Raw genomic sequence first — 19,260 nt, 5'->3', positions numbered from 1 at the left:
CTTTTTCCCTTTCCCCTCATTTGCTTGTTTTCTACCCCCTCCCCCTTCTCCACTACTTGAAAAATAATGGGGGCGTCGCCCCTCCCGCCCCTTGCAGTGCCGCTCCTGGGTTTGATGAGGGAAAGGAACGTGAGACATCTCGGTACAGAAACGAGTCCCGGAGAGAGGGGCTACGGAGGGAAATGACGCTCAAAGTGAGACAAAAAGCACCGGGTTAGATTTCGGGAAATGAGATTACCAAAAAGGGAATCTCATTTGCACGGCCACGGTGATTTCCATCGGCTATTCTCTGCCCACGTTGGATCAATGACAGTATGAGGGGAAAAGGGAGAGATGGATTGTGTGCGGTTGTGTGGGTGAGTATTGTGTAAGAGAGAGAGAGAGAGAGAGAGAGGTGGGGTGTAACTAGACGACAAGCCATATAATCATAACATGGTTATCTTTAAAGCAAAATACAAAAATGAACTTAAAGCTGTCAGAAATATTATATCCGACATTTCTGATTGACCTGCTTTGTATGTAGGCATATAATGTTTAAATAAAAAATAAATGTTTCAGGCATGGAATATCAAATAACGAAGGAAAGTGAAGTAAATAAGCCAAATCATTTTTTAATCCTCTAATATTATTAATAATTCTAAATATGGGCCTAGCAAAGTTGTGTTTCAATAATCCATCTATCATTATTTAAATCACTGTGTCTCAGTGTATTACTTCGGTCTTCATGAAAACTCCTCTTATTGTCAAGGAGCTCAAATCGAGGCCGGAAATTACCTCTTATCAACTACCAGCCCTCCGGTTGAACGTTGCGTACATTTATTGATTTGTGTATAATGGGTATAAGAAAAACCCAAGTCCAGAGGTTCAATTCGAGTAAATTAAGAAAAAATAAACGATTTATTTTGTTAGTTCAATGATGATTTCTTGTCAATTTTTCATTCATTCCTGGTACTTCGAGGTGGAAGTGTATGATATGAATTAAACACTAGATGGGCCTATGTATAAGCAACAATATCCCATATTCAACTCAATTTAGCCAAGACATGAACTTTGGTGTTCTTGGATTGTTTATGTAGTCATTCGTTTTTTTGCTATTTGCATCATGATGACAGCGTGGCATGATTTATGATTTAGAATTTCCTGTCATTTACCGTAGCATGAACCTTAATTTTTTTTGTCAATATATGGAACAACTGTGCTGAAAAAGAATCGTAATTATGACATGAGCTTGAGTATATATTACGTATAAACTTGAAATCAAATCTATCAAGCCTTTGGCGACAGGTACTGTGTTAATACACAGTTAAAAAAAATACACCGACTCTATACATGTATAACATAGTGAGATAAAATAAGCAGGGGTGGTGCCAAGTTTTCTTTTTTTTTACGAGGGGGTGCAACCTAAGGCTAACGCCTTTTTACTCAATAAATAGGGGAGTTACACACAGTAAAAACGCTGTTTAAGATTTTATACAACACTGTTTACTATATGAACCTTACAGTATTTGTTTAATCGTTTAAACAATCATGTTTAATTTATTGAAAATTAGGTATTGAAAATTAAATTTTGTTGCTTAAGATTTAAACACTTGTTTAAACTGTTTAAACAATTACTGTAAGGTTCATATAGTAAACAGCGTTGTATAATTTTCTTTACTGTGCACCTTCAAGTATTCGCCTTTAGATACACTTCTATCTTCATTCTGACCAATCCTTTATCCCTTTTTTCCCAATTTACGTTTTGAGAATTCATTGTAGTGCCCGCTCCTAAATACAACTAAGATCTACGATGTTCAATTCTAACTTCTTTTTACACTTTTCCTCATAGACTCACAGTTTATTCATTGATTGTAACTGTTATATACATGTATAACATGATCAAGAATTGTTCACGTGTTCATAATTATGACCAACTGCAAATGGTGAACTTGACAAATGACGACACCAATGTCCATTTTCCCCATTTCATTCTTTTGAGCATTTAATTTTATCTTATACCATTTAAGCTTTCTGGTATATACCATGTAACTGGTATTGCCATTCCGATCCAAATGGATCCTTTCCATCAGAAATCTCTGGAGAATAAAATGCCGATGTCCACTCTTGATTAAATCAGATGACAGGCGAAGAAAGGTTTACATGCTCTTATATACCATGCTGCTATCAGGAAAATATGTCTTCTTATAACGTTGTATCTATTTTTGGCATTCTCGTTGGGTTTGAAGTAAGTAAAAGAGGAATTGGCCTGTTGCAGCCTTGACTTCTTGTAAGTACGGTAATATAAAGTTAAGATACAATATAAGGGCATGTAATACGAATGAAAATGTGAAAGGAGAATATAAATATTTTGCAGGAAAATAAAGAGAAGATGAAATAAGCCGAGAAGACGGATAACTATATTAATATTTAAAAGAACAAAATGTTCTAATGCGTCACTACACTTCATGAGAGAGGATTACAACATACAGGAAAGTATATTAACCATAACAAAATTACCCCTTGTAAATCCTTTCTATTGTTTTTTCACTGATGATTGGGAAATTCTTTTGGGCGTATTTACACTGTAAAAACTGTGGTGTTAAAACTAACACCAGTGGGTGTTAATAGAGGACCACACCCTCTGGTGTTAAAATTACACCCTAAAGATTGAATATAACACCAAAGAGTGTACATGTAACAACCAAAGGTGTTACAATAACACCTATAGGTGCTAAACTAACACTGTCAATTTAACACCGGTGTAAAATCACTGGTGTGGTCCTCTATGTACACCGGTTAACACCGCAGTTTTTGCTGTGTACGTCGTGTCGTGTCCTTGACCCCATCCCAACCTTGAAATAGTATAATTTTATTTTATACGGCTACGAAATAGAATATAATTAAAATATGAGAGCAGGTCATGTCACTGAGAGAAAACGAAGAAAAGGGAAGAAGATAAACACGAGATAAATTCTGGTGTTGGTAAAAGAAAAAAAAAACAAATGGGTTAAGATAATATGCATATAATAGAAAGTATAGGCCTATCGGCCAGTAACTACGGACACATCTCAGTGGACTACAAGGCCATTCAGTAATAATAACACAAAGGTCACTGGTATTCTTTCGACCATGCATCTCATACGGAAATGGAGAACATCTTGGAAGAGGGAGAGGCTTTTTTGGCTTGTTATGATTGGCGGAAATTACGAACGATGAGTGACTTCTTCAACTAGGGGCGATTCATTTGGTCAGGATGACCCGAGTGTATCGCTGGTCTGACTTTGAAAGGTTGGCCATTCGATCGATCTTTGTCATTAGTAAGGTCCATTAAAGTGCTTGGGTAAATAGACGGATTGATTCATCATCCAACTTGCGACTTATTCCTAAATACTGGGATTGTCCGTTACTCCTCTAGAATTAAGTGATGCTAAATGGCTGCAGGCACACCAACAGAAACGATTCCCATCCGACCAATGGTTTGACATTGCTAATAACGTTAGAGATTATATCGGCCTGATATCGGTTTCGTCGGTGAGGCTGAAGCGGTAAAGAGGTAAGAAGGTAATGTGAAGAAATAGCGACTAACTCCATTAAGCCAATTGCACTTAGCCTACATACAGCAATGGTTAATACAGTTTACACAAAATACGGAAAGCCTTCTAGCATCCTAAGGTGTATGCTAATAAGGTGATTTATATATATCAGAAGTGCCAAAGAGTTTAGCTTCCTGACATGCTTTGGTAATTTTTATACTTCACAGGGAGCTAATTAAAGGAGAATGAAACCCTTGAAACCAGCTGAATCCATATCAAAGAGAAAAATCAAAGAAACATATTGTTGAAAGTTTGAGGAAGATTGAATGAATAATAAGAAAGTTATGAGCATTTGAATATTGAGATCACTAATGCCATGTAGTTCCTCCCATTGGCAATGCGACCAAGATCTGTGATGTCACACACGTACAACTCCCCCATAACTTAAGTACTTATTTCACTTATATTCTCACTTTTAAAGAGTCTATCACAAGGTGAGGTGTTCTCCCTTATGAGAAGACAAGTACAGAGGTTTCACAACATTATATCATTGATGAATCGTTTGTCATATGATTAGAATGAGCAAAAAGAGATGTTTTGGGGTATATTTTCAGTGTCCAAAAGGGAAGAGTTGTTCATCTGTGACATCATAGATCTTGGTCGCATTGCCAATGGGAGGATCTCCATAGCATTAGTGATCTCGACATTCAAATGCTCATAACTCTTCTATTGCTAGTCCTATTTTACTCAAACTTTTGTTGATCTTATTCTTTGATTTTTATGCTTTCGCAAAAGCTAACTTGCTCCAAGAGTTTCATTCTCCTTTAAGGACTAAAACATCCATACCGCCGCCGCCGCCACCACCATCACCATCACCATCAGCAGCATTATACCTACTATACCCAGCTACTATACCACTACCACCTAGAACACCACCAACAACAACTCTGTGCTAGCACAAACTCATTCATGAATACCCCAAACAAAACTGTTCATACTTACATCTATGACCGTTTTCATGGCCGGATCACTGACAATACGGGCTTGTTTGCGACACATTCTGCATAGATTGACAAACCAGGCACAAGGTACCCAGTATTTAGGATTTTCTGTCCCCAGGTTCTTGAATATATCCTTCTCATCATCAGTCATTAAACCTAACGAATAGAAAAAAAAAAACCGACAGTATTTAAAGACGAATATGATTATGAATAGCAGCCAACCGAAGTCAACTGGGTACAATTACGGATACGTCTGGTGCCATTTCCTATTATTTTGTATCCTTAAATGACCTCGTTCTATAGTAGAATCTGACTAGAAAATAGTCAAATATGACTAAAACAACATTTAAACCCAGCCATTCTTTTCTGTTATTTTAGTGCATGGTAGAAACGTATCCATCAACTTGTGCAATATGCCACATGCCAATTATGTATGGCTTATTACGAATATGATGCTGACCATCATTCAAATAAGGGTACATCTTCCAAAATGATCAATCATTCTATTTTCGATGAAGTATTATGTAGTTTTCGTTCAAACGAATCGCGTTTGTTACATTTACGGACGTCGGGATTCACTGGGATAAAACACTCGAATTACATGCCATTCAATAAGCTGTGTTAAGTGTATCTGACAATAGCATGTGTAATATACCGTTTGGCATGATTTTAACAGGGCAATAGTAAAAACTGTTGCCCTGCTGAAAATAATCGGTATATAACACGATTAATGACTGCTCTTTTATTCGGGCAATAGTAAAAATATATTGCGTCAATCAGAGGTAAATATTTGTATAGTAAAACCTCGTTACTTAAGGATGAAATGGCATACAATTGTACAAGGACTATATAGGGTTAAGCAATATGATCATTTTCATATATCATATTCAATCTAGAACAGCATATTGAAAGTTGATGTTTCTATTATTGCACATGAATACACCTCATCAATTGAACTTCATGTTCAATATCAATAAAACACACGCCACAAAGAGGTTTTCTTCGTTCCACGAGAAGGGTGAACGTAATCAATAGAATGTGCTTGTATGGGAGGACTTCCCTTGGAAGGCACCCTCAAGCGCACGTAAGATGTAATTTATGATACACGGACGCATATCCTCACTTGATAAATTTCGCATTCCCTTTGGTAGAGCCATTGCTTTTAACTGCTCCATTGCCAATTTGCCGTTGGTGAGATTCTTGTTGTAAGACGATTATCTGATCACTCTAAATTCCAAGGATTTAAGATCCATCCAGATCTGTGAAATCTTTGAAGATTTAGAATTTGATCCTTAAGATTTATTTAAATCCAATATTCGGTCGGACACTATTCACAGCCGATCTGGATTTATCTTAAATCTTTGAAATTCAGAGTGTGGGGTTGTCGTTATACCTATCTTGATGTCTTTATTAGGCCGAATCTGGCAGTACACAATGTTGGCATGTCAATTGTGAATTAGCGAAATGTATCTTATCTTGCCCCAACCTTTCAAAGCCACTTTCAAGCGCATCGGTACTTGTTGGATAATATGGATGGATTTTAACTAGGACTTTATTCAATAAGAAAACTATATGAGTAGGCTTGAGGGTTAAAAATTGGGAATATAACCAGGTATCAGGACAACTACCTCCTGGACAATCACCCCCCGGACAACTACCCCCCGGACAATTACCCCCCGAGGACAATTACCCCCTGGACAATTACCCCCGGACAATTACCCCCCGGACAACTACCCCCCGGACAACTACCCCCCGGACAATTACCCCCCGGACAACTACCCCCCGGACAATTACCCCCCGGACAACTACCCCCCCGGACAACTACCCCCCGGACAATTACCCCCCGGACAACTACCCCCCGGACAATTACCCCCCGGACAACTACCCCCCTGGACAATTACCCCCTAGACAAAGGGAGTGCACAGAGTCATACGTCGGCCGTACGTTTGACGTAAGAAGTACTCAAGGCATTCTCGAGTATCTTGGATTCAAACATACGCCGTAAGAAAGCTGTAAAATTGAGCTCCATCCATAGGCGGATCCAGGGGGCGAGGGGCCCGCCCCCCCCCCCCCCTATCGGCAGAGCAAAAAAATGAAGAAAAAAAGGGGGAAAGAAAGAAAAAAAGAAAAAGAAGGGGAAAGAAAGGAGGAAAAATAAGAGTTAAAATAAGAGGGAGACGAGTGAAAAAAAAAGGTCAGGGGATGACTTGGAAAATGATTAAAAAATATATTTCATGTCACTATATTAATTTTTTCGCTCGCGCTTCGGGCTCGCATAGCCTGTTCGATGAGATACACATCTTGCTAAATAGGCTGATATGTAGCTTAAAATGTCAAGTTTTGAAGTCGATATTACAAAGCATATTTCAGCTCGGACATTATTCATAATTTTGTTTGATTTACAAACTGATTTTTAAGTGCTCTGTTTAATGTCCGTTTTATGGTGTGAATATAACTTGCAGCTTGCGCTATGCGCTCGCATTATTTGATTTGCTAAATTATATAACAAACTACTTAAAACCCCCCTTTTATGACAGTTTACCAAAAATTTCGTCTCACGATTTGCGCTCGCATTTTTGTTAAAAATATATCAACTCACAAATCCTATTCATGATTACAAAAGTGCTTAAAATATCCAGTTTTCAGGCCTCAGTGTCAACACATTTTACTCACTCATTTAGGCTTATTACATTAATAAATATGATAATAAAATTTTCATGAATTCTTAATGACTAAATTGTCCCTTTTCAGAAAAGAATATCGACAATATCACAGTTTCATATGTTTCATATCGCGCTCAGGAAGAGGAATAAGAAAGTTGTCATCATTTTCATATGATGACTAAATGTCCTTAGTCCTAGAATGTCCAGGTCCTAGGTCAAAATAATAATGAAGATATCAGCTCGCGCTTCACACTCGCATCATTTATTAAGTGCTTTCCACACCCACTTCACAATTTCCATACACAATGCTTTAGATAGTGCTCAAATTCACCATTTTCATACCGGAATATCAAGTATTTTCCGCTCGCGCTTCGCGCTCGCATTGCTTTTTCGATGAGATTAATATCTTGCTCAATAAAGGCTGATATGGAGCTTAAAATATCAAGTTTCGAAGTCAATAAACAAAACATATTTCATCTCGGATATCGAGCTTTCATTATTTTTTAATTTACAAATTGATTTTTCAAGTGCTCTGTAAAATGTCCGTTTTATGGTCTAAATATTAATATTTCAGCTCACGGTGCTCGGTCGCATTATTTGATTTGCATAGGCCTACTTCTTTATAAATTCTTACAAACCGTCCTTAAAATGCACCTTAAACGAATTGTATAATATCATGATTGCCAATTTGTATAGAAAAAACACTGTATTTGATTATGTCATATTGTTTACAATTTAGTAAATTTGGTACTTAATTTCCTTCTTTAATGTTTAATTGCTTTCACCCAAGAATAATACACACAAAAACACCTTGTAATTTGCAAGGTGTTCTTGTGTGTATTATCTTTGCATAAAGTTTTTTAGCTAACTGTATTAAGTTATAAAGCCACATCTTAATCTGGAATGTGCACCAATTGTTTCATAATTCTTAGCTTCTTGTTAGTTGAACTGTTAAAAAAAACAGATTTATAGGTCTACTTGACAATGTTAGTGTTCATAGTTGAGTTATCGACTTTCAATTTTTCTACCTATAAAGGTGTTTTTTAACGTTTTATCTATTTGCCTGATTTCTTACCTGAAATTAAACCCAAAATAAATATTAAAAAAAATCAGATCAGTTGGAATCAGGGATATCCAGCATATGTGATTATTATGACTAATCGTGTTCAATTGTTCTATGAAAACTTAGAATGAGGGCCAGTTTACAAATTTTCTGATGTATATATGCATAGCCAAACGGGAGGTTTCGGGTGCAAGCCCCCCCCCCCCCCATTTTTCATGATGAAGATGGCGCCGCTAAACAAAAACAAAAAGGGAAAAAAGAAGAAAGTGAGAGAACAGGAGAAAGAGCAATATAAAAGAGAAAGAAAAAGTTATTAACGTAAGATAAAGTAGAAAATATTTCGGAAACCTGTGCCACCGACCAAAACTTACAATGGGTCCCGCCTTATTCTAACATTGATGCTGGAGAGAAGGGGGGATTTTCTGAAGGTAATTGTCCGGGGAGTAGTTGTCCGGGGGGTAATTGGCCGGGGGGTAATTGTCCGGGGGGTAATTGTCCGGGGGGTAATTGTCCTCGGGGGGTAGTTGTCCTCGGGGGGTAATTGTCCGGGGGTAATTGTCCGGGGGGTGATTGTCCAGGGGGTAGTTGTCCTAGAACCATATAACCAAACGTTTTATTTACAGTATAAGAATATTTTTTACTCTTAAAACATAGAAAGGGGGAAATGGGAGTCAATTCACTAACTTCATATCAGCAGTAGATTGTATATTTGTGTGTATGCTTATCGGCTCCAATGCAAGATCTTGTATATGGCTTTGTCTCACTTGAAAAAAAAAACACCTTTATTTACAATTACGAGTACTCGAAAATTCTTCTTCACTATGATTGTGTCAGATAAAGATATTAATCAAAGTGGGAAACTCATGGGCTTGATATCAGAAGTAGATCGCAAGTTAGTGTATGACGGATATCATGAGAATATTATCTTTAAAGACAACATAATGTTGCTGGCTATGTCAAAGAGAGTTCTTTTATACTATATCATAATTGTGCCTTATAATAATTTTGAAAAAAGTATGGGGGTATGTTAAACAGAACGTGGGTTTGATATCAGTAGTAGATACATGTAGTAACATAGTGCATTTCTATCGGACCTTGAATAAAAGAAATTTATTAAGCTATTAACCTTTGTTTGCTGTATGAAAAATCTCCTTAACGCAACGACATGCTTGTCAACCGATGTGAATAAATTTCATTATAAAATGTGGATTCGGCTTGGGTGCTGCTTTCATAGTCATTTATTTCTAACTTGGGTTCTACAAGTATATCAAACACAGTTTTTTACCCTCTGGCATAGCAACTTGTGCCCGGAAGTAGTTCGGAGGCAGGCATGAGTGTTGGTGTTTCAAAACCAATTCTTCCTATATGGTTTTGAGAGAACTTCTGACTCAATGCCCTTCAGCATACGTCTTGTCTTCCCGGTTTTCACATAAACATTTGAGTTTGTTATTGGTACAAGGTTTGTTTCTTAGTGTACCCTTAAAGGAGGAAAAATACTGTGTTCAAATGGGAGTGCTAACTTTCACTAGGATTTATAGTTTTGTCATCTACATTACTTTATCCGACACCCCTACACTTTTTTATTCTCAATGCAACAACTATCAAGTCTAAAGTAAAATGGATTATTTTAATTTGGTGTTGATGCTGGCGTGAAAGTCGTGAATCAGGCTGCCAAACTGAGCCCTTGAAAAATATGTTTGTTACTTGACTGACGTCAATCTCAACACCAGCCTCAATTCCAGTTACGGACGTTGGTTTTGCGAATATCGCCTCAACGCCTGACTTGACCCCCTACCCCCTTTAGCTTTTTATACACTCTGAAATGATTGGTTAAACTAATCAAAGTGTTGATGAATATTTGCCCGACTGACAATCCAGACAATTTCATCCAATTTATAGATTTTTGTCCACCAGAATTTTATTTACCTTTTTCATCGGTCAACTGGACACATATTCACCAACACGGGAGCGTTTCACCATCATTTTTGTCCGACAAGTTGTCGGGTCTGACAACTTTCTTTGATTATGATTGGCTTAGTGGCAATGTTACCATAGTAACTGTGGGATAAAACAGTACTTGTCGGATAAAACAACTGACAAGTCCTTTCATGAAACACTCCCCTGATGGTTGCCTTGACCAATCGTATTAAGAGTGTACATTTTTCTCTATACATGACGTCATACCTGCCTCCACAAGATGAGCAAGAGTTGGGAACCTTTTTTTAACCCGCTTGCTACCGGACCTGTATACAAGTATAGCTGCGAGGTTGACGTAACGGGCTAATGTTCTCCTTATTATCCTCCCTTCTTCGTCGTTCCCAAGGACGTGGGCGGAGACGTTATACACCACCCGGTCGGGCCATGGTATTGATTTGAACTGCATCCACCATCTGGAAATTTAAGACAAAAATTATGAATAATATATAGGCCTATACTTTTAAAAATGTGATATAAAGGTGCCCAGATATTTGCTCCTCTGATAATAATTGCTCTCGTAAAAAAATATAATGAAGATTTATCTTAAGAAACAGGGTTAGTGTTTAAAGGGATTTTTGTTCCAGTCGCGCGTAAAGTCGTGCGTACTTGACGAAGAGCTCAATGGAACACACATACACATATACGCACACACACCAGGGGTAGAGTGAGGACATGCACTAGGGTGAGTGTAGGTGTTAGGTGTCACAAGAGTGATGGTATCACTTGCAATCAAAATGAAATATTGAACACAATTCCTTGACAATTTTATTATCTACACTTACACCAAATACTATTGTACACAACAAGGGAGTTAACGAATCATACGAATGGAATTACGGATACAGTAATTTGAGAGAAAACATTGTTACATTCTGTAAAACGCCTATAAAGCGCATGTAGGTAGATTGAAAAATTCTGGCTATAAATGAGTGTTGTTCATATGGTATTATTTGGACTTTATCATCCATAAACTTGGGCATATATTTGGTTTCAGTTATAACTGAAAGGATTGTTTATATCTTTGCTTATTTTTCAAGTGATGCCTGTCAAAGCTATTTGACCCCGATGTATATCAATTTGGTCAACATATGCCAAGCAGTGTTGACAATCATTGGTGGCTTGACCAAACAACGACTAGATGACGAAGTTAAACACAGTGTTGCTGAAAATCGTATTTCTACTGACTCTATCCAATACTCAGTCACACCAACGAAACCAACTCCAAACCGACCGATAGTAAGTCATTCGAAATAACTTAAAGAGTTGATCGGTCGAGAATCGATTTTGTTGATGTGACGGTAGCATCGAACATCAGGGTCCTGTAAAACAAATGTTCGCGATTAATACTGTACGATGGATTTTTACGATTACTAATACGTTTTAGTCAATGCAATCAATCATTAAAAATATATTCTACAATGATTGCTAAGCTTTGTGTTACGGGCCCCAGAATAGATCAAGGGGCAGATGTAGCCCTTTTCCAAGGAGCGGGTTTGACCGCGAAATTTGACAAGCAGGAAATAAAAGTTCACTATAAAATGAAGGTAATTAGGGGTTGGCTCTAATATGTAGGTGATTACTTTTTTTTTACTTGGTAGCCCGGGGGGGGGGGGTAAACCCCAATCCCGTAGATCCGCCACTGAGATCATTATAAGGCATGTGGCATACACGTAGTCCCATCAACTGACTTTTTGATGGCGAAATTTATGCACAGTCGCATATTGCAAAGTACTGGGTCTCCAATATGACATCAGACAACATCTTAGGATGACGTAAAGACGACGAGTGAAGCGGTTGTTCAATTCCTTCTACTCCACCTAGAGAGGTCAGATCGAGCAGTCGTCTGAAAGCTTCTCCTGCTGTTCGACATAATGTGAAATGTAAATACCCCAGTCCATCACGGAGTCCCCCTCTCCATGCGAAGCGTGATGGCTGCATCTACTGACGGCACGGAATTACTTTACTTAAAAGTTTATAGTTGAGTTCCGGGTCTAGCATGTTGTTGCGGAGGAGAATATGCCCGAAAGCAGTTGGAAGAAGGTGATAATGTAACGCATACGAACTGGTGTGTGTTGCGAGGTTTGGTGTCGTTAAGGTGATATGGAATTAACAGCCATGCTGACTTGCAATAAACACACGGTGTGGGATTACACGAACCGTATGGGAATCGTTTTGGTGTCCTATTGTTTATTTTTAGCTCTATCTTGTCTCGTTCATCAAATTAGAGCACATTAAAGGGGAATCCAGCCTTGGCCATAAAACGTTGTGTTGGGAAGGAGAAAAATAAATAAAACAGAATGGTGAAAATTTGAAAGAAATCGGACAAGCAATAAGAAAGTTATAGCTGCTTTAAAATTGGGATCACTAATAGTATGTAGATTTCAAATTGGCAACTGGGTAAGTAAATTATGACAAGAGGCAAGGACAACTTTCCCACAGGCCATGTACTTTATTATCAGGGATTTGTGGTTTTCTCCTAAGTACCCATTCCCCTGGGGCAGTAATCAAAATATAACCCAGGTAGTATATTGTTTAATGTCCTCATGAAAGAAAAATATAATTTGAAATAAAAATTTTTGGAAAAATTACATTTTAGCCATAATATAAAGTGGAGTACATGGAAGAGTAGTCCTTGCCTTACATCACTATGACATCCCATATGCGGCCAATTTGAAGTCTCCATGAGTATAGTGATTACCATTATTTACAACTTTTAAAAATTCATGACTTTCTTGTTGTGTGTCTAATATTGCTCAAACTTTCACATATCAACTTGTCTGATTTTTCATATCCTTATAAAAACAAGTTTTTATTTGGGTTGGATTCCCCTTTAAGAGACATCTCCTACAATTCTTCAATGGCCAGTATATTCAAGAATACATTCCTCGTTTCAATGTAGCAGGGGTTCATCCAATTTTAAAACTTATTTAGGAATAATGTACTACTTCAACTGCAACCAACAGTTCTAAACATGTCTCTGAGAAAGACATGCCAACGAGCAAGCACATATTTCAGACCTTAAAAAAAACCGACGAAAATTATTCTCTGGCCAGTCAAAATAGTCCGAAATATAGTAAAGGACCCATATAGAGACCAAGTGATAATTTGGAGAAAAAAAATTATTATCCTGTTATTCAGCGAATCTGAAAACTGATAGACCTTATTGTAGTTCAAAAATAGTTGGCAAACTTGTTGACATAGCTATCAATTGGTCCTTCATTGTCCCCAGCGTTAAGAAGTTACTCATGAGAGGACCCCCCCCCCAAAAAAAAAAATAAATAAATAAAATATAAACCAACAAAGGAGGAATAAAATCTTATGAAATGAAATATTCTTTAGAAATATATTAAATTCTATTCTAATTGTTTATGGGAGCTCATTCAAGAGGGTGGAAGGGTGGACTTCAAACGATTACAACCATTGTACCAAATGTTTATTGTGCAAAAAATAACGAGAGAGCATTTTTCACAATTAACCTAAATGTCAGACGTTTCATCTTACACCAACATAAACATATGGTTCTGCGTTGATATAATTCATGTTCACCTAACAACAGCTGCAGTAGCAAGGTTTGACAAAAAGACGTAAATACCAACTAGAATTTCGTCAAAGACCACAATAAAAACCCGAGAATAAAAGACGAAAAAAAACCCAGATGCATAGTGCACAACATAATGTGCACTCACTTAAACCTAACCTTCATGTTCGTATTAATTGCAGACTCCAGCGTATATCTGAAATATTATAGTATTTGTGCAATGTAATACGATTCGCTATTAGATATTAAACTTATTTCCTTCTATTAGCAACAAACAACATGTAGTGCACAGCGCGGAAGGTTTTTTGTGTAGGCGAGTGTGATCATGCCGTGATAATGCAGCTGTACTTGACGGTTGACACAGTTTTAACTCGTTGACACACTGCTATCCATATTGTTCTTGAGGCAGTTACAACTAATTTCTTTATAAAATAGAAACAACATGAAAGTAGGTAAAGGGCAGAAGGGATGGGGGTGTACGGATATTATTTACTGATATATAATAGAGGATCTATTGAAATTCGTATAAATAAAGAGTTAGAGGGAATGTCATTTCAATGGGTACCAAAATACCACTGGAAGACCTGCAATTAACATTGTGCCTCACGCCATCATGGTCATCATCCAATCATTCTGCATCGTGAAAGAATTAACTTCTCAAAAGAAAAACCAAGGGCAACATGAGTACATTCAGAAAATATATGAAATCAGTCATGCATTAATTTATAAAGATTCCTTTTTAAGAATATCCACTTTAAAATTAGAATTTGAAATCAAGGAGATGAGACGAACACGGGAGGCGAACGTGTTAATCCTACGATTATTCTCTCATTTTTTATATCCGTTACCCGTTTTGAAATCTACAACTCATCGACTTGTAGCCAGATACAAGTCATATAGACTTGTAGCCAGAGATAAAGATTCGCCTTAGTTTGAATTAAAAAAAAGAGAAAATGTTAAAATTAATTTCTTGCCCATTCTGGGATTCAATTTCATAACCTTGCCATTTTATGCACAAGGATAATCACATTGCGCCATGTTAACGAGTTACTCATGGGATGTAGCCACTTATTCTGATAGAATGCGGATTAGTGGGTGTAGCCTTTGATTGAATAAACCCCATTCCGACGCCCCAAGGAAAATCTCGTATGGAACAAAAAAAATAACACGTGGGAGGGATTATCCAGAATAAGAACGCTTGGATATATCAAAATTATGAATTGTCTACGAACATGCAGTTATTGGTACAATTATATACTGAGGAAGCGTCATGGTGTAGCGGTTCTGACTCGGCAGAGTATCCTTTGGCAAGGCATTAATCTACACTCTGCCACTCTCCACCCAGGTGTTAAATGGATACCCGGTAGGATGCAAAAGCCTACATAGTATGCCTCGCAATTGAGTCTTGGAAGCCTTGTTTGGATGCTCCACAGGGAGTGATTAAAATATATACATTGTGTTCGAGCATGCCAGGATCCGATGACCGGGGTAATAATATATCTGGGCAATTCCATAAATATGTACGTCCGACCCCCCCCCCCCACCTATATGTGGGGCCTTCATGAAATTTTCTGTCTCTGATTTCTTGTTCTTTTGAGAGTCTGTAATGTTCTCAAGGGACCATGACTGGTCAGTTTATGAAGTGAAGCATGACTTGAGAAAAATGGGGGTCGGACGTACAAAAAGGTTGGTTATTTTATGGAACCCATCTGCAAAACGCTTAGAGACGTCGTTCCAAAGTATTAAGAGCAATATAAAAGCGGATTATTATTATTATTAATTTAGGAAAGGTAACAGTTTATAAAGCAAATGTTATATTTCTCACTTACCTATCAAAGACAACGGTAACATAGAAACCCAGGACGAAACTTATAGGGAACACTTTGGTATAATCGTAAGCGTAAATGGCCAGCTTTTCGAAGTTCTCCTTGACTATACTGGATCCTTCGAACGCGAAGCGGTAGATAAGACTGACTATGGTGTAGAATAAAATGAATACTATCATCTCTCGCCACAGGAGTTTGTACACACTGGCCCGCCATCTTAGAAGAAGCCCTGCGAGTCCACCAAGCTTAATCTGAAAATGGAAACAGAGATGGGCAATATTAAGCAGAGTTGGTCAATGAGGTTTGTTCCACTCTTACCCCCCAAACCCAGTAGGTTCCTCATTGAAATTAAGACCAAACAACAAATCTCTTTGGGTAATTTCAAAATATTATTCTTCTTCTCTACGGTGCCAGTTCTTTCAAAATGTCCTCTGTTGAGTATCGGAAGAACTTGTCTGATATTGTTAGGCAGACACTGCTTTAAAATCCATTTCTGTTTCTGTATCCAACCCTTTTGAAGACATTCCTTTTTGTAAAATGATTTAACTAATGAAACATAATAGTAGTCCAATACAGGTAGAGATGTTGATTAATATTGGATAAAGACTTGTTTTTATTTATCCTGATATGTTAATTTTCAGATTCTTTAAACAACCGTATAAGGTTCCAATCGCGAGAAGAAAAGGATGCAATCAACATCATTTTTCTAAGAGTTGTATTAACAACCCCTTTCTCCATGTTTTCATAGTACTAATATATATGATGGTGGTAATGGTAGTATGGATGGCGTTTTTGCATATAAACAGCGGCGAAAGATTTCTTGATACTTTGTCAGGGTTAGTTGTGAAGGTGGCGATGTTGCACGTCTCTGAGGACAAAGGTACTGGTGTTCAGTTAATGATTCAGGGGGCCGTTTCATAAAGCTGTTCGTAAGTTAAGAACGACTGGTGATCCTTTATCGTGGTAAATGATACTCGCCAATAAATGTTCATTGGTGATTATTTTGCGCGTAAGAAAGGTTCGCCAGTCGTTCTTAACTTACGAACAGCTTTATGAAACACCCATCAGGTCACTATTTAGAAAGTTGTTTCCATGTTGACGGTTCTATCATTGCTAGGGATCAAGTATAGGGACAGAGACCCTTCTGCTCTTTGTTAAAACAAAATCCCGGGTCAGTATGTGTCACGTCACATCCCGTTTCGGGTCAGTAATGACACGCAAATCCAAAGTAAGGTCCGTTGTGATAGATTTTGATGTGACAGTATTGCGATTGACCAGAAATAGTCGCTAATAAGGACCTAATGTCAAGCGATTTATATGACCCGTAACGGAATGGCGCCAGAAGCCCGTTTTTGTGCGTGTTAGTATACCCAAAATACAGGTTTAATGCTACTTATCTACTTCTTTGAAGAAGTTCATTATTTTCATTGCTAACTCAAAGCGTAAGACGGGGGGATCTTTAATGGTAGCCATCGAATAGATAACGATATTGTAATCAATATACAATCGACTACCATTGTCTCGAAATGTAAAGTTCATTTGCAACTCGATATCATTTTCATAATTTTTGACAAAAAGTGGTAAATTTATTAAAAATTTGGGCAATAGGGCATATTCAAAATTAAAAATCCTAGAAAGCATAGACCTATGCAGCATTACTTAAAGCATTCCCAGAGTGTGATCATGTAAATCTGTCAACTTTATCCGTGCTCCTAAATCCTTAGCAAGCTACAAAGCAATTTATGTTGTTTACCTAACCCATCCATAACTTCAAGATGGCGTGTGAGAGCGGAGTGCGCTATATCATCACGATAAGAAAGTATAGCTGAGAACCCCGTTTATTACCCAGGAAAGTATATTAAACAATGACGTCACGATAAGTAAAGCTATGAAAGCAATATTTCACCCTCAATTCGGCTGCGACACCCGTGTAAGGAAACCCCTAAGGGCGCAAGGGTGCATTGGATCGGCGAGGGTGCAACAAAAATAGTATTTTTAGATGTTAAGACGCTCTGTAAACCTGACACTCATCCATTTTAGAATAACACGTGGGTTGGGTCATGTGATTGACGGAAACGTCAAAAATAACTCAGTTCACGTGGTAACCTGAATCTTGAGAGGAATGTGCGACCTCGATACTGGATTTCAAAAATAATAAGCATGCTTAAAGATATTATACCTTACCTGTACCTTATAAAACGAAACCAAATCGTATATGTATACATCTATGGGTGAAAGACACTATTATAGTAATATATCTTGAATATTTATGGGCACTTTCTCCGAAATGCTTTAATATCTTTGTCAAATTATTCAGGGATTTAATCTACATGTAGGCCTCTGTAGGTAAGCTTTTAACACACTGCGAACTGACGACCTAAAATACATTTTATCTATTCCATTCGACCCTCTCGCTTTCTTGAGGACTTCTTTCCGCTTTATTTATCTTAACCATTGCGGAAAGTTTAAATTATAAGAAGTGACTCTTGAGTTTCGAGGAATAATTTTCTTGTTATATAGCTCCTGTGTTACATTCATATTTTCATACAGACAGAGCACCTGGCTCTTTCATTATTGGTATAGGTATCCATTTCACAATCGACGCTTGGAGATGCTATTCATGATTCAAGAATAACATATTTGCCATGCAAAGATATGACAACATTATGTGATCTGATCATGTCAATGTCATTGCCACATGGTTTAGAAATCATTGTTCATCCTTGGATGTCGATGAAAGTGATGTTAGAACGCAATAGATGGTATAGTGTTCTTGGAATCTGTCGGGAGTCTGAAATAATTGAATCTGATAACTGCATCTTGACGGGTTCTCATGTAACATCAGGTCATGTCTCGCTGCCAGAGATTGAAAGATGTTCGACTTCCAATGTGCCATATGGCAGACAGACAGATACGGTAGTTGAAATAAAGGATTGTATGTTGAACATAGTCTACAGATATGAGCATTGATTAAAGATTATTAGACTTGTCGAGAAAATATGATAAAGGCATCACAAGAAGATGGATTTACATGTTTTTTTCTCTTTGCATGTAAAGCCTCTGCGAATGTGATGAATTTCAATTGACAAGAAAACTTGAAACTTGTTACTTTTTTGTAGAGCACATCCTCAAGATCAAAGCAAGTCGGGACGTTCCTTCACCCGAAACTTCATCAATGTTTTCCCAAAGTATTTTATCAGTTGCTACTTTTCAGACTCATACCATAATTTAAGATAGCAAAAGAGGGAAATAATTCGCAATTTGTCTTGAAATGAACAAAGATGTTATAACAAGGATATAAATGGCGCTGCTTTTGTATTACTGATTGACTAACTTCAACCTTCTTGCATGTAAACTATAAAATCACACCAACTTAAAACATACTATGCATATTTTATTCAACAATCATAAATGTAAGCTGTAAAAGTACACTGCAATCAAGACATGCTTTAGCAGCATACAGGTCAGCGCACTATCTGAGATAATTTTTGCGTGGTTTTTACAGCACTAATAAATGACAGCCTTGTCCCACTTCTTACAAGTCTTGGCATACCAACTGTATATCTTAATATACCCAGCTCCAATCCCAGCTGCTCTTCATAATCCACTTACATTACAGCTACGATACTAGAATAATCAACGCTCTATTTTGATAGCACTTCATTATAAAAACCGAGGCC

General features: G+C 37.5%; 1 protein-coding gene across 1 annotated transcript in view; it reads right to left on the bottom strand.

Annotated features, from left to right (window-relative positions):
* The window catches only part of LOC129264449 (bestrophin-1-like), a 77,730-nt gene that overhangs the window by 13,969 nt on the left and 44,501 nt on the right, over window positions 1-19,260 (bottom strand). The window contains exons 2-4 of the mRNA XM_064102603.1: window positions 15,584-15,831; window positions 10,424-10,629; window positions 4,515-4,669 (exon numbers count right to left, since the gene is read on the bottom strand). Of these exons, the coding sequence (XP_063958673.1) occupies window positions 4,515-4,669; window positions 10,424-10,629; window positions 15,584-15,831 (609 nt within the window). The remainder of the gene's footprint in view (window positions 1-4,514; window positions 4,670-10,423; window positions 10,630-15,583; window positions 15,832-19,260) is intronic.

Source organism: Lytechinus pictus, chromosome 7, assembly GCF_037042905.1.
Source record: "Lytechinus pictus isolate F3 Inbred chromosome 7, Lp3.0, whole genome shotgun sequence".
Lineage (NCBI taxonomy): Eukaryota > Metazoa > Echinodermata > Echinoidea > Temnopleuroida > Toxopneustidae > Lytechinus > Lytechinus pictus.
This window is presented reverse-complemented; position numbering and strand designations above follow the sequence as displayed.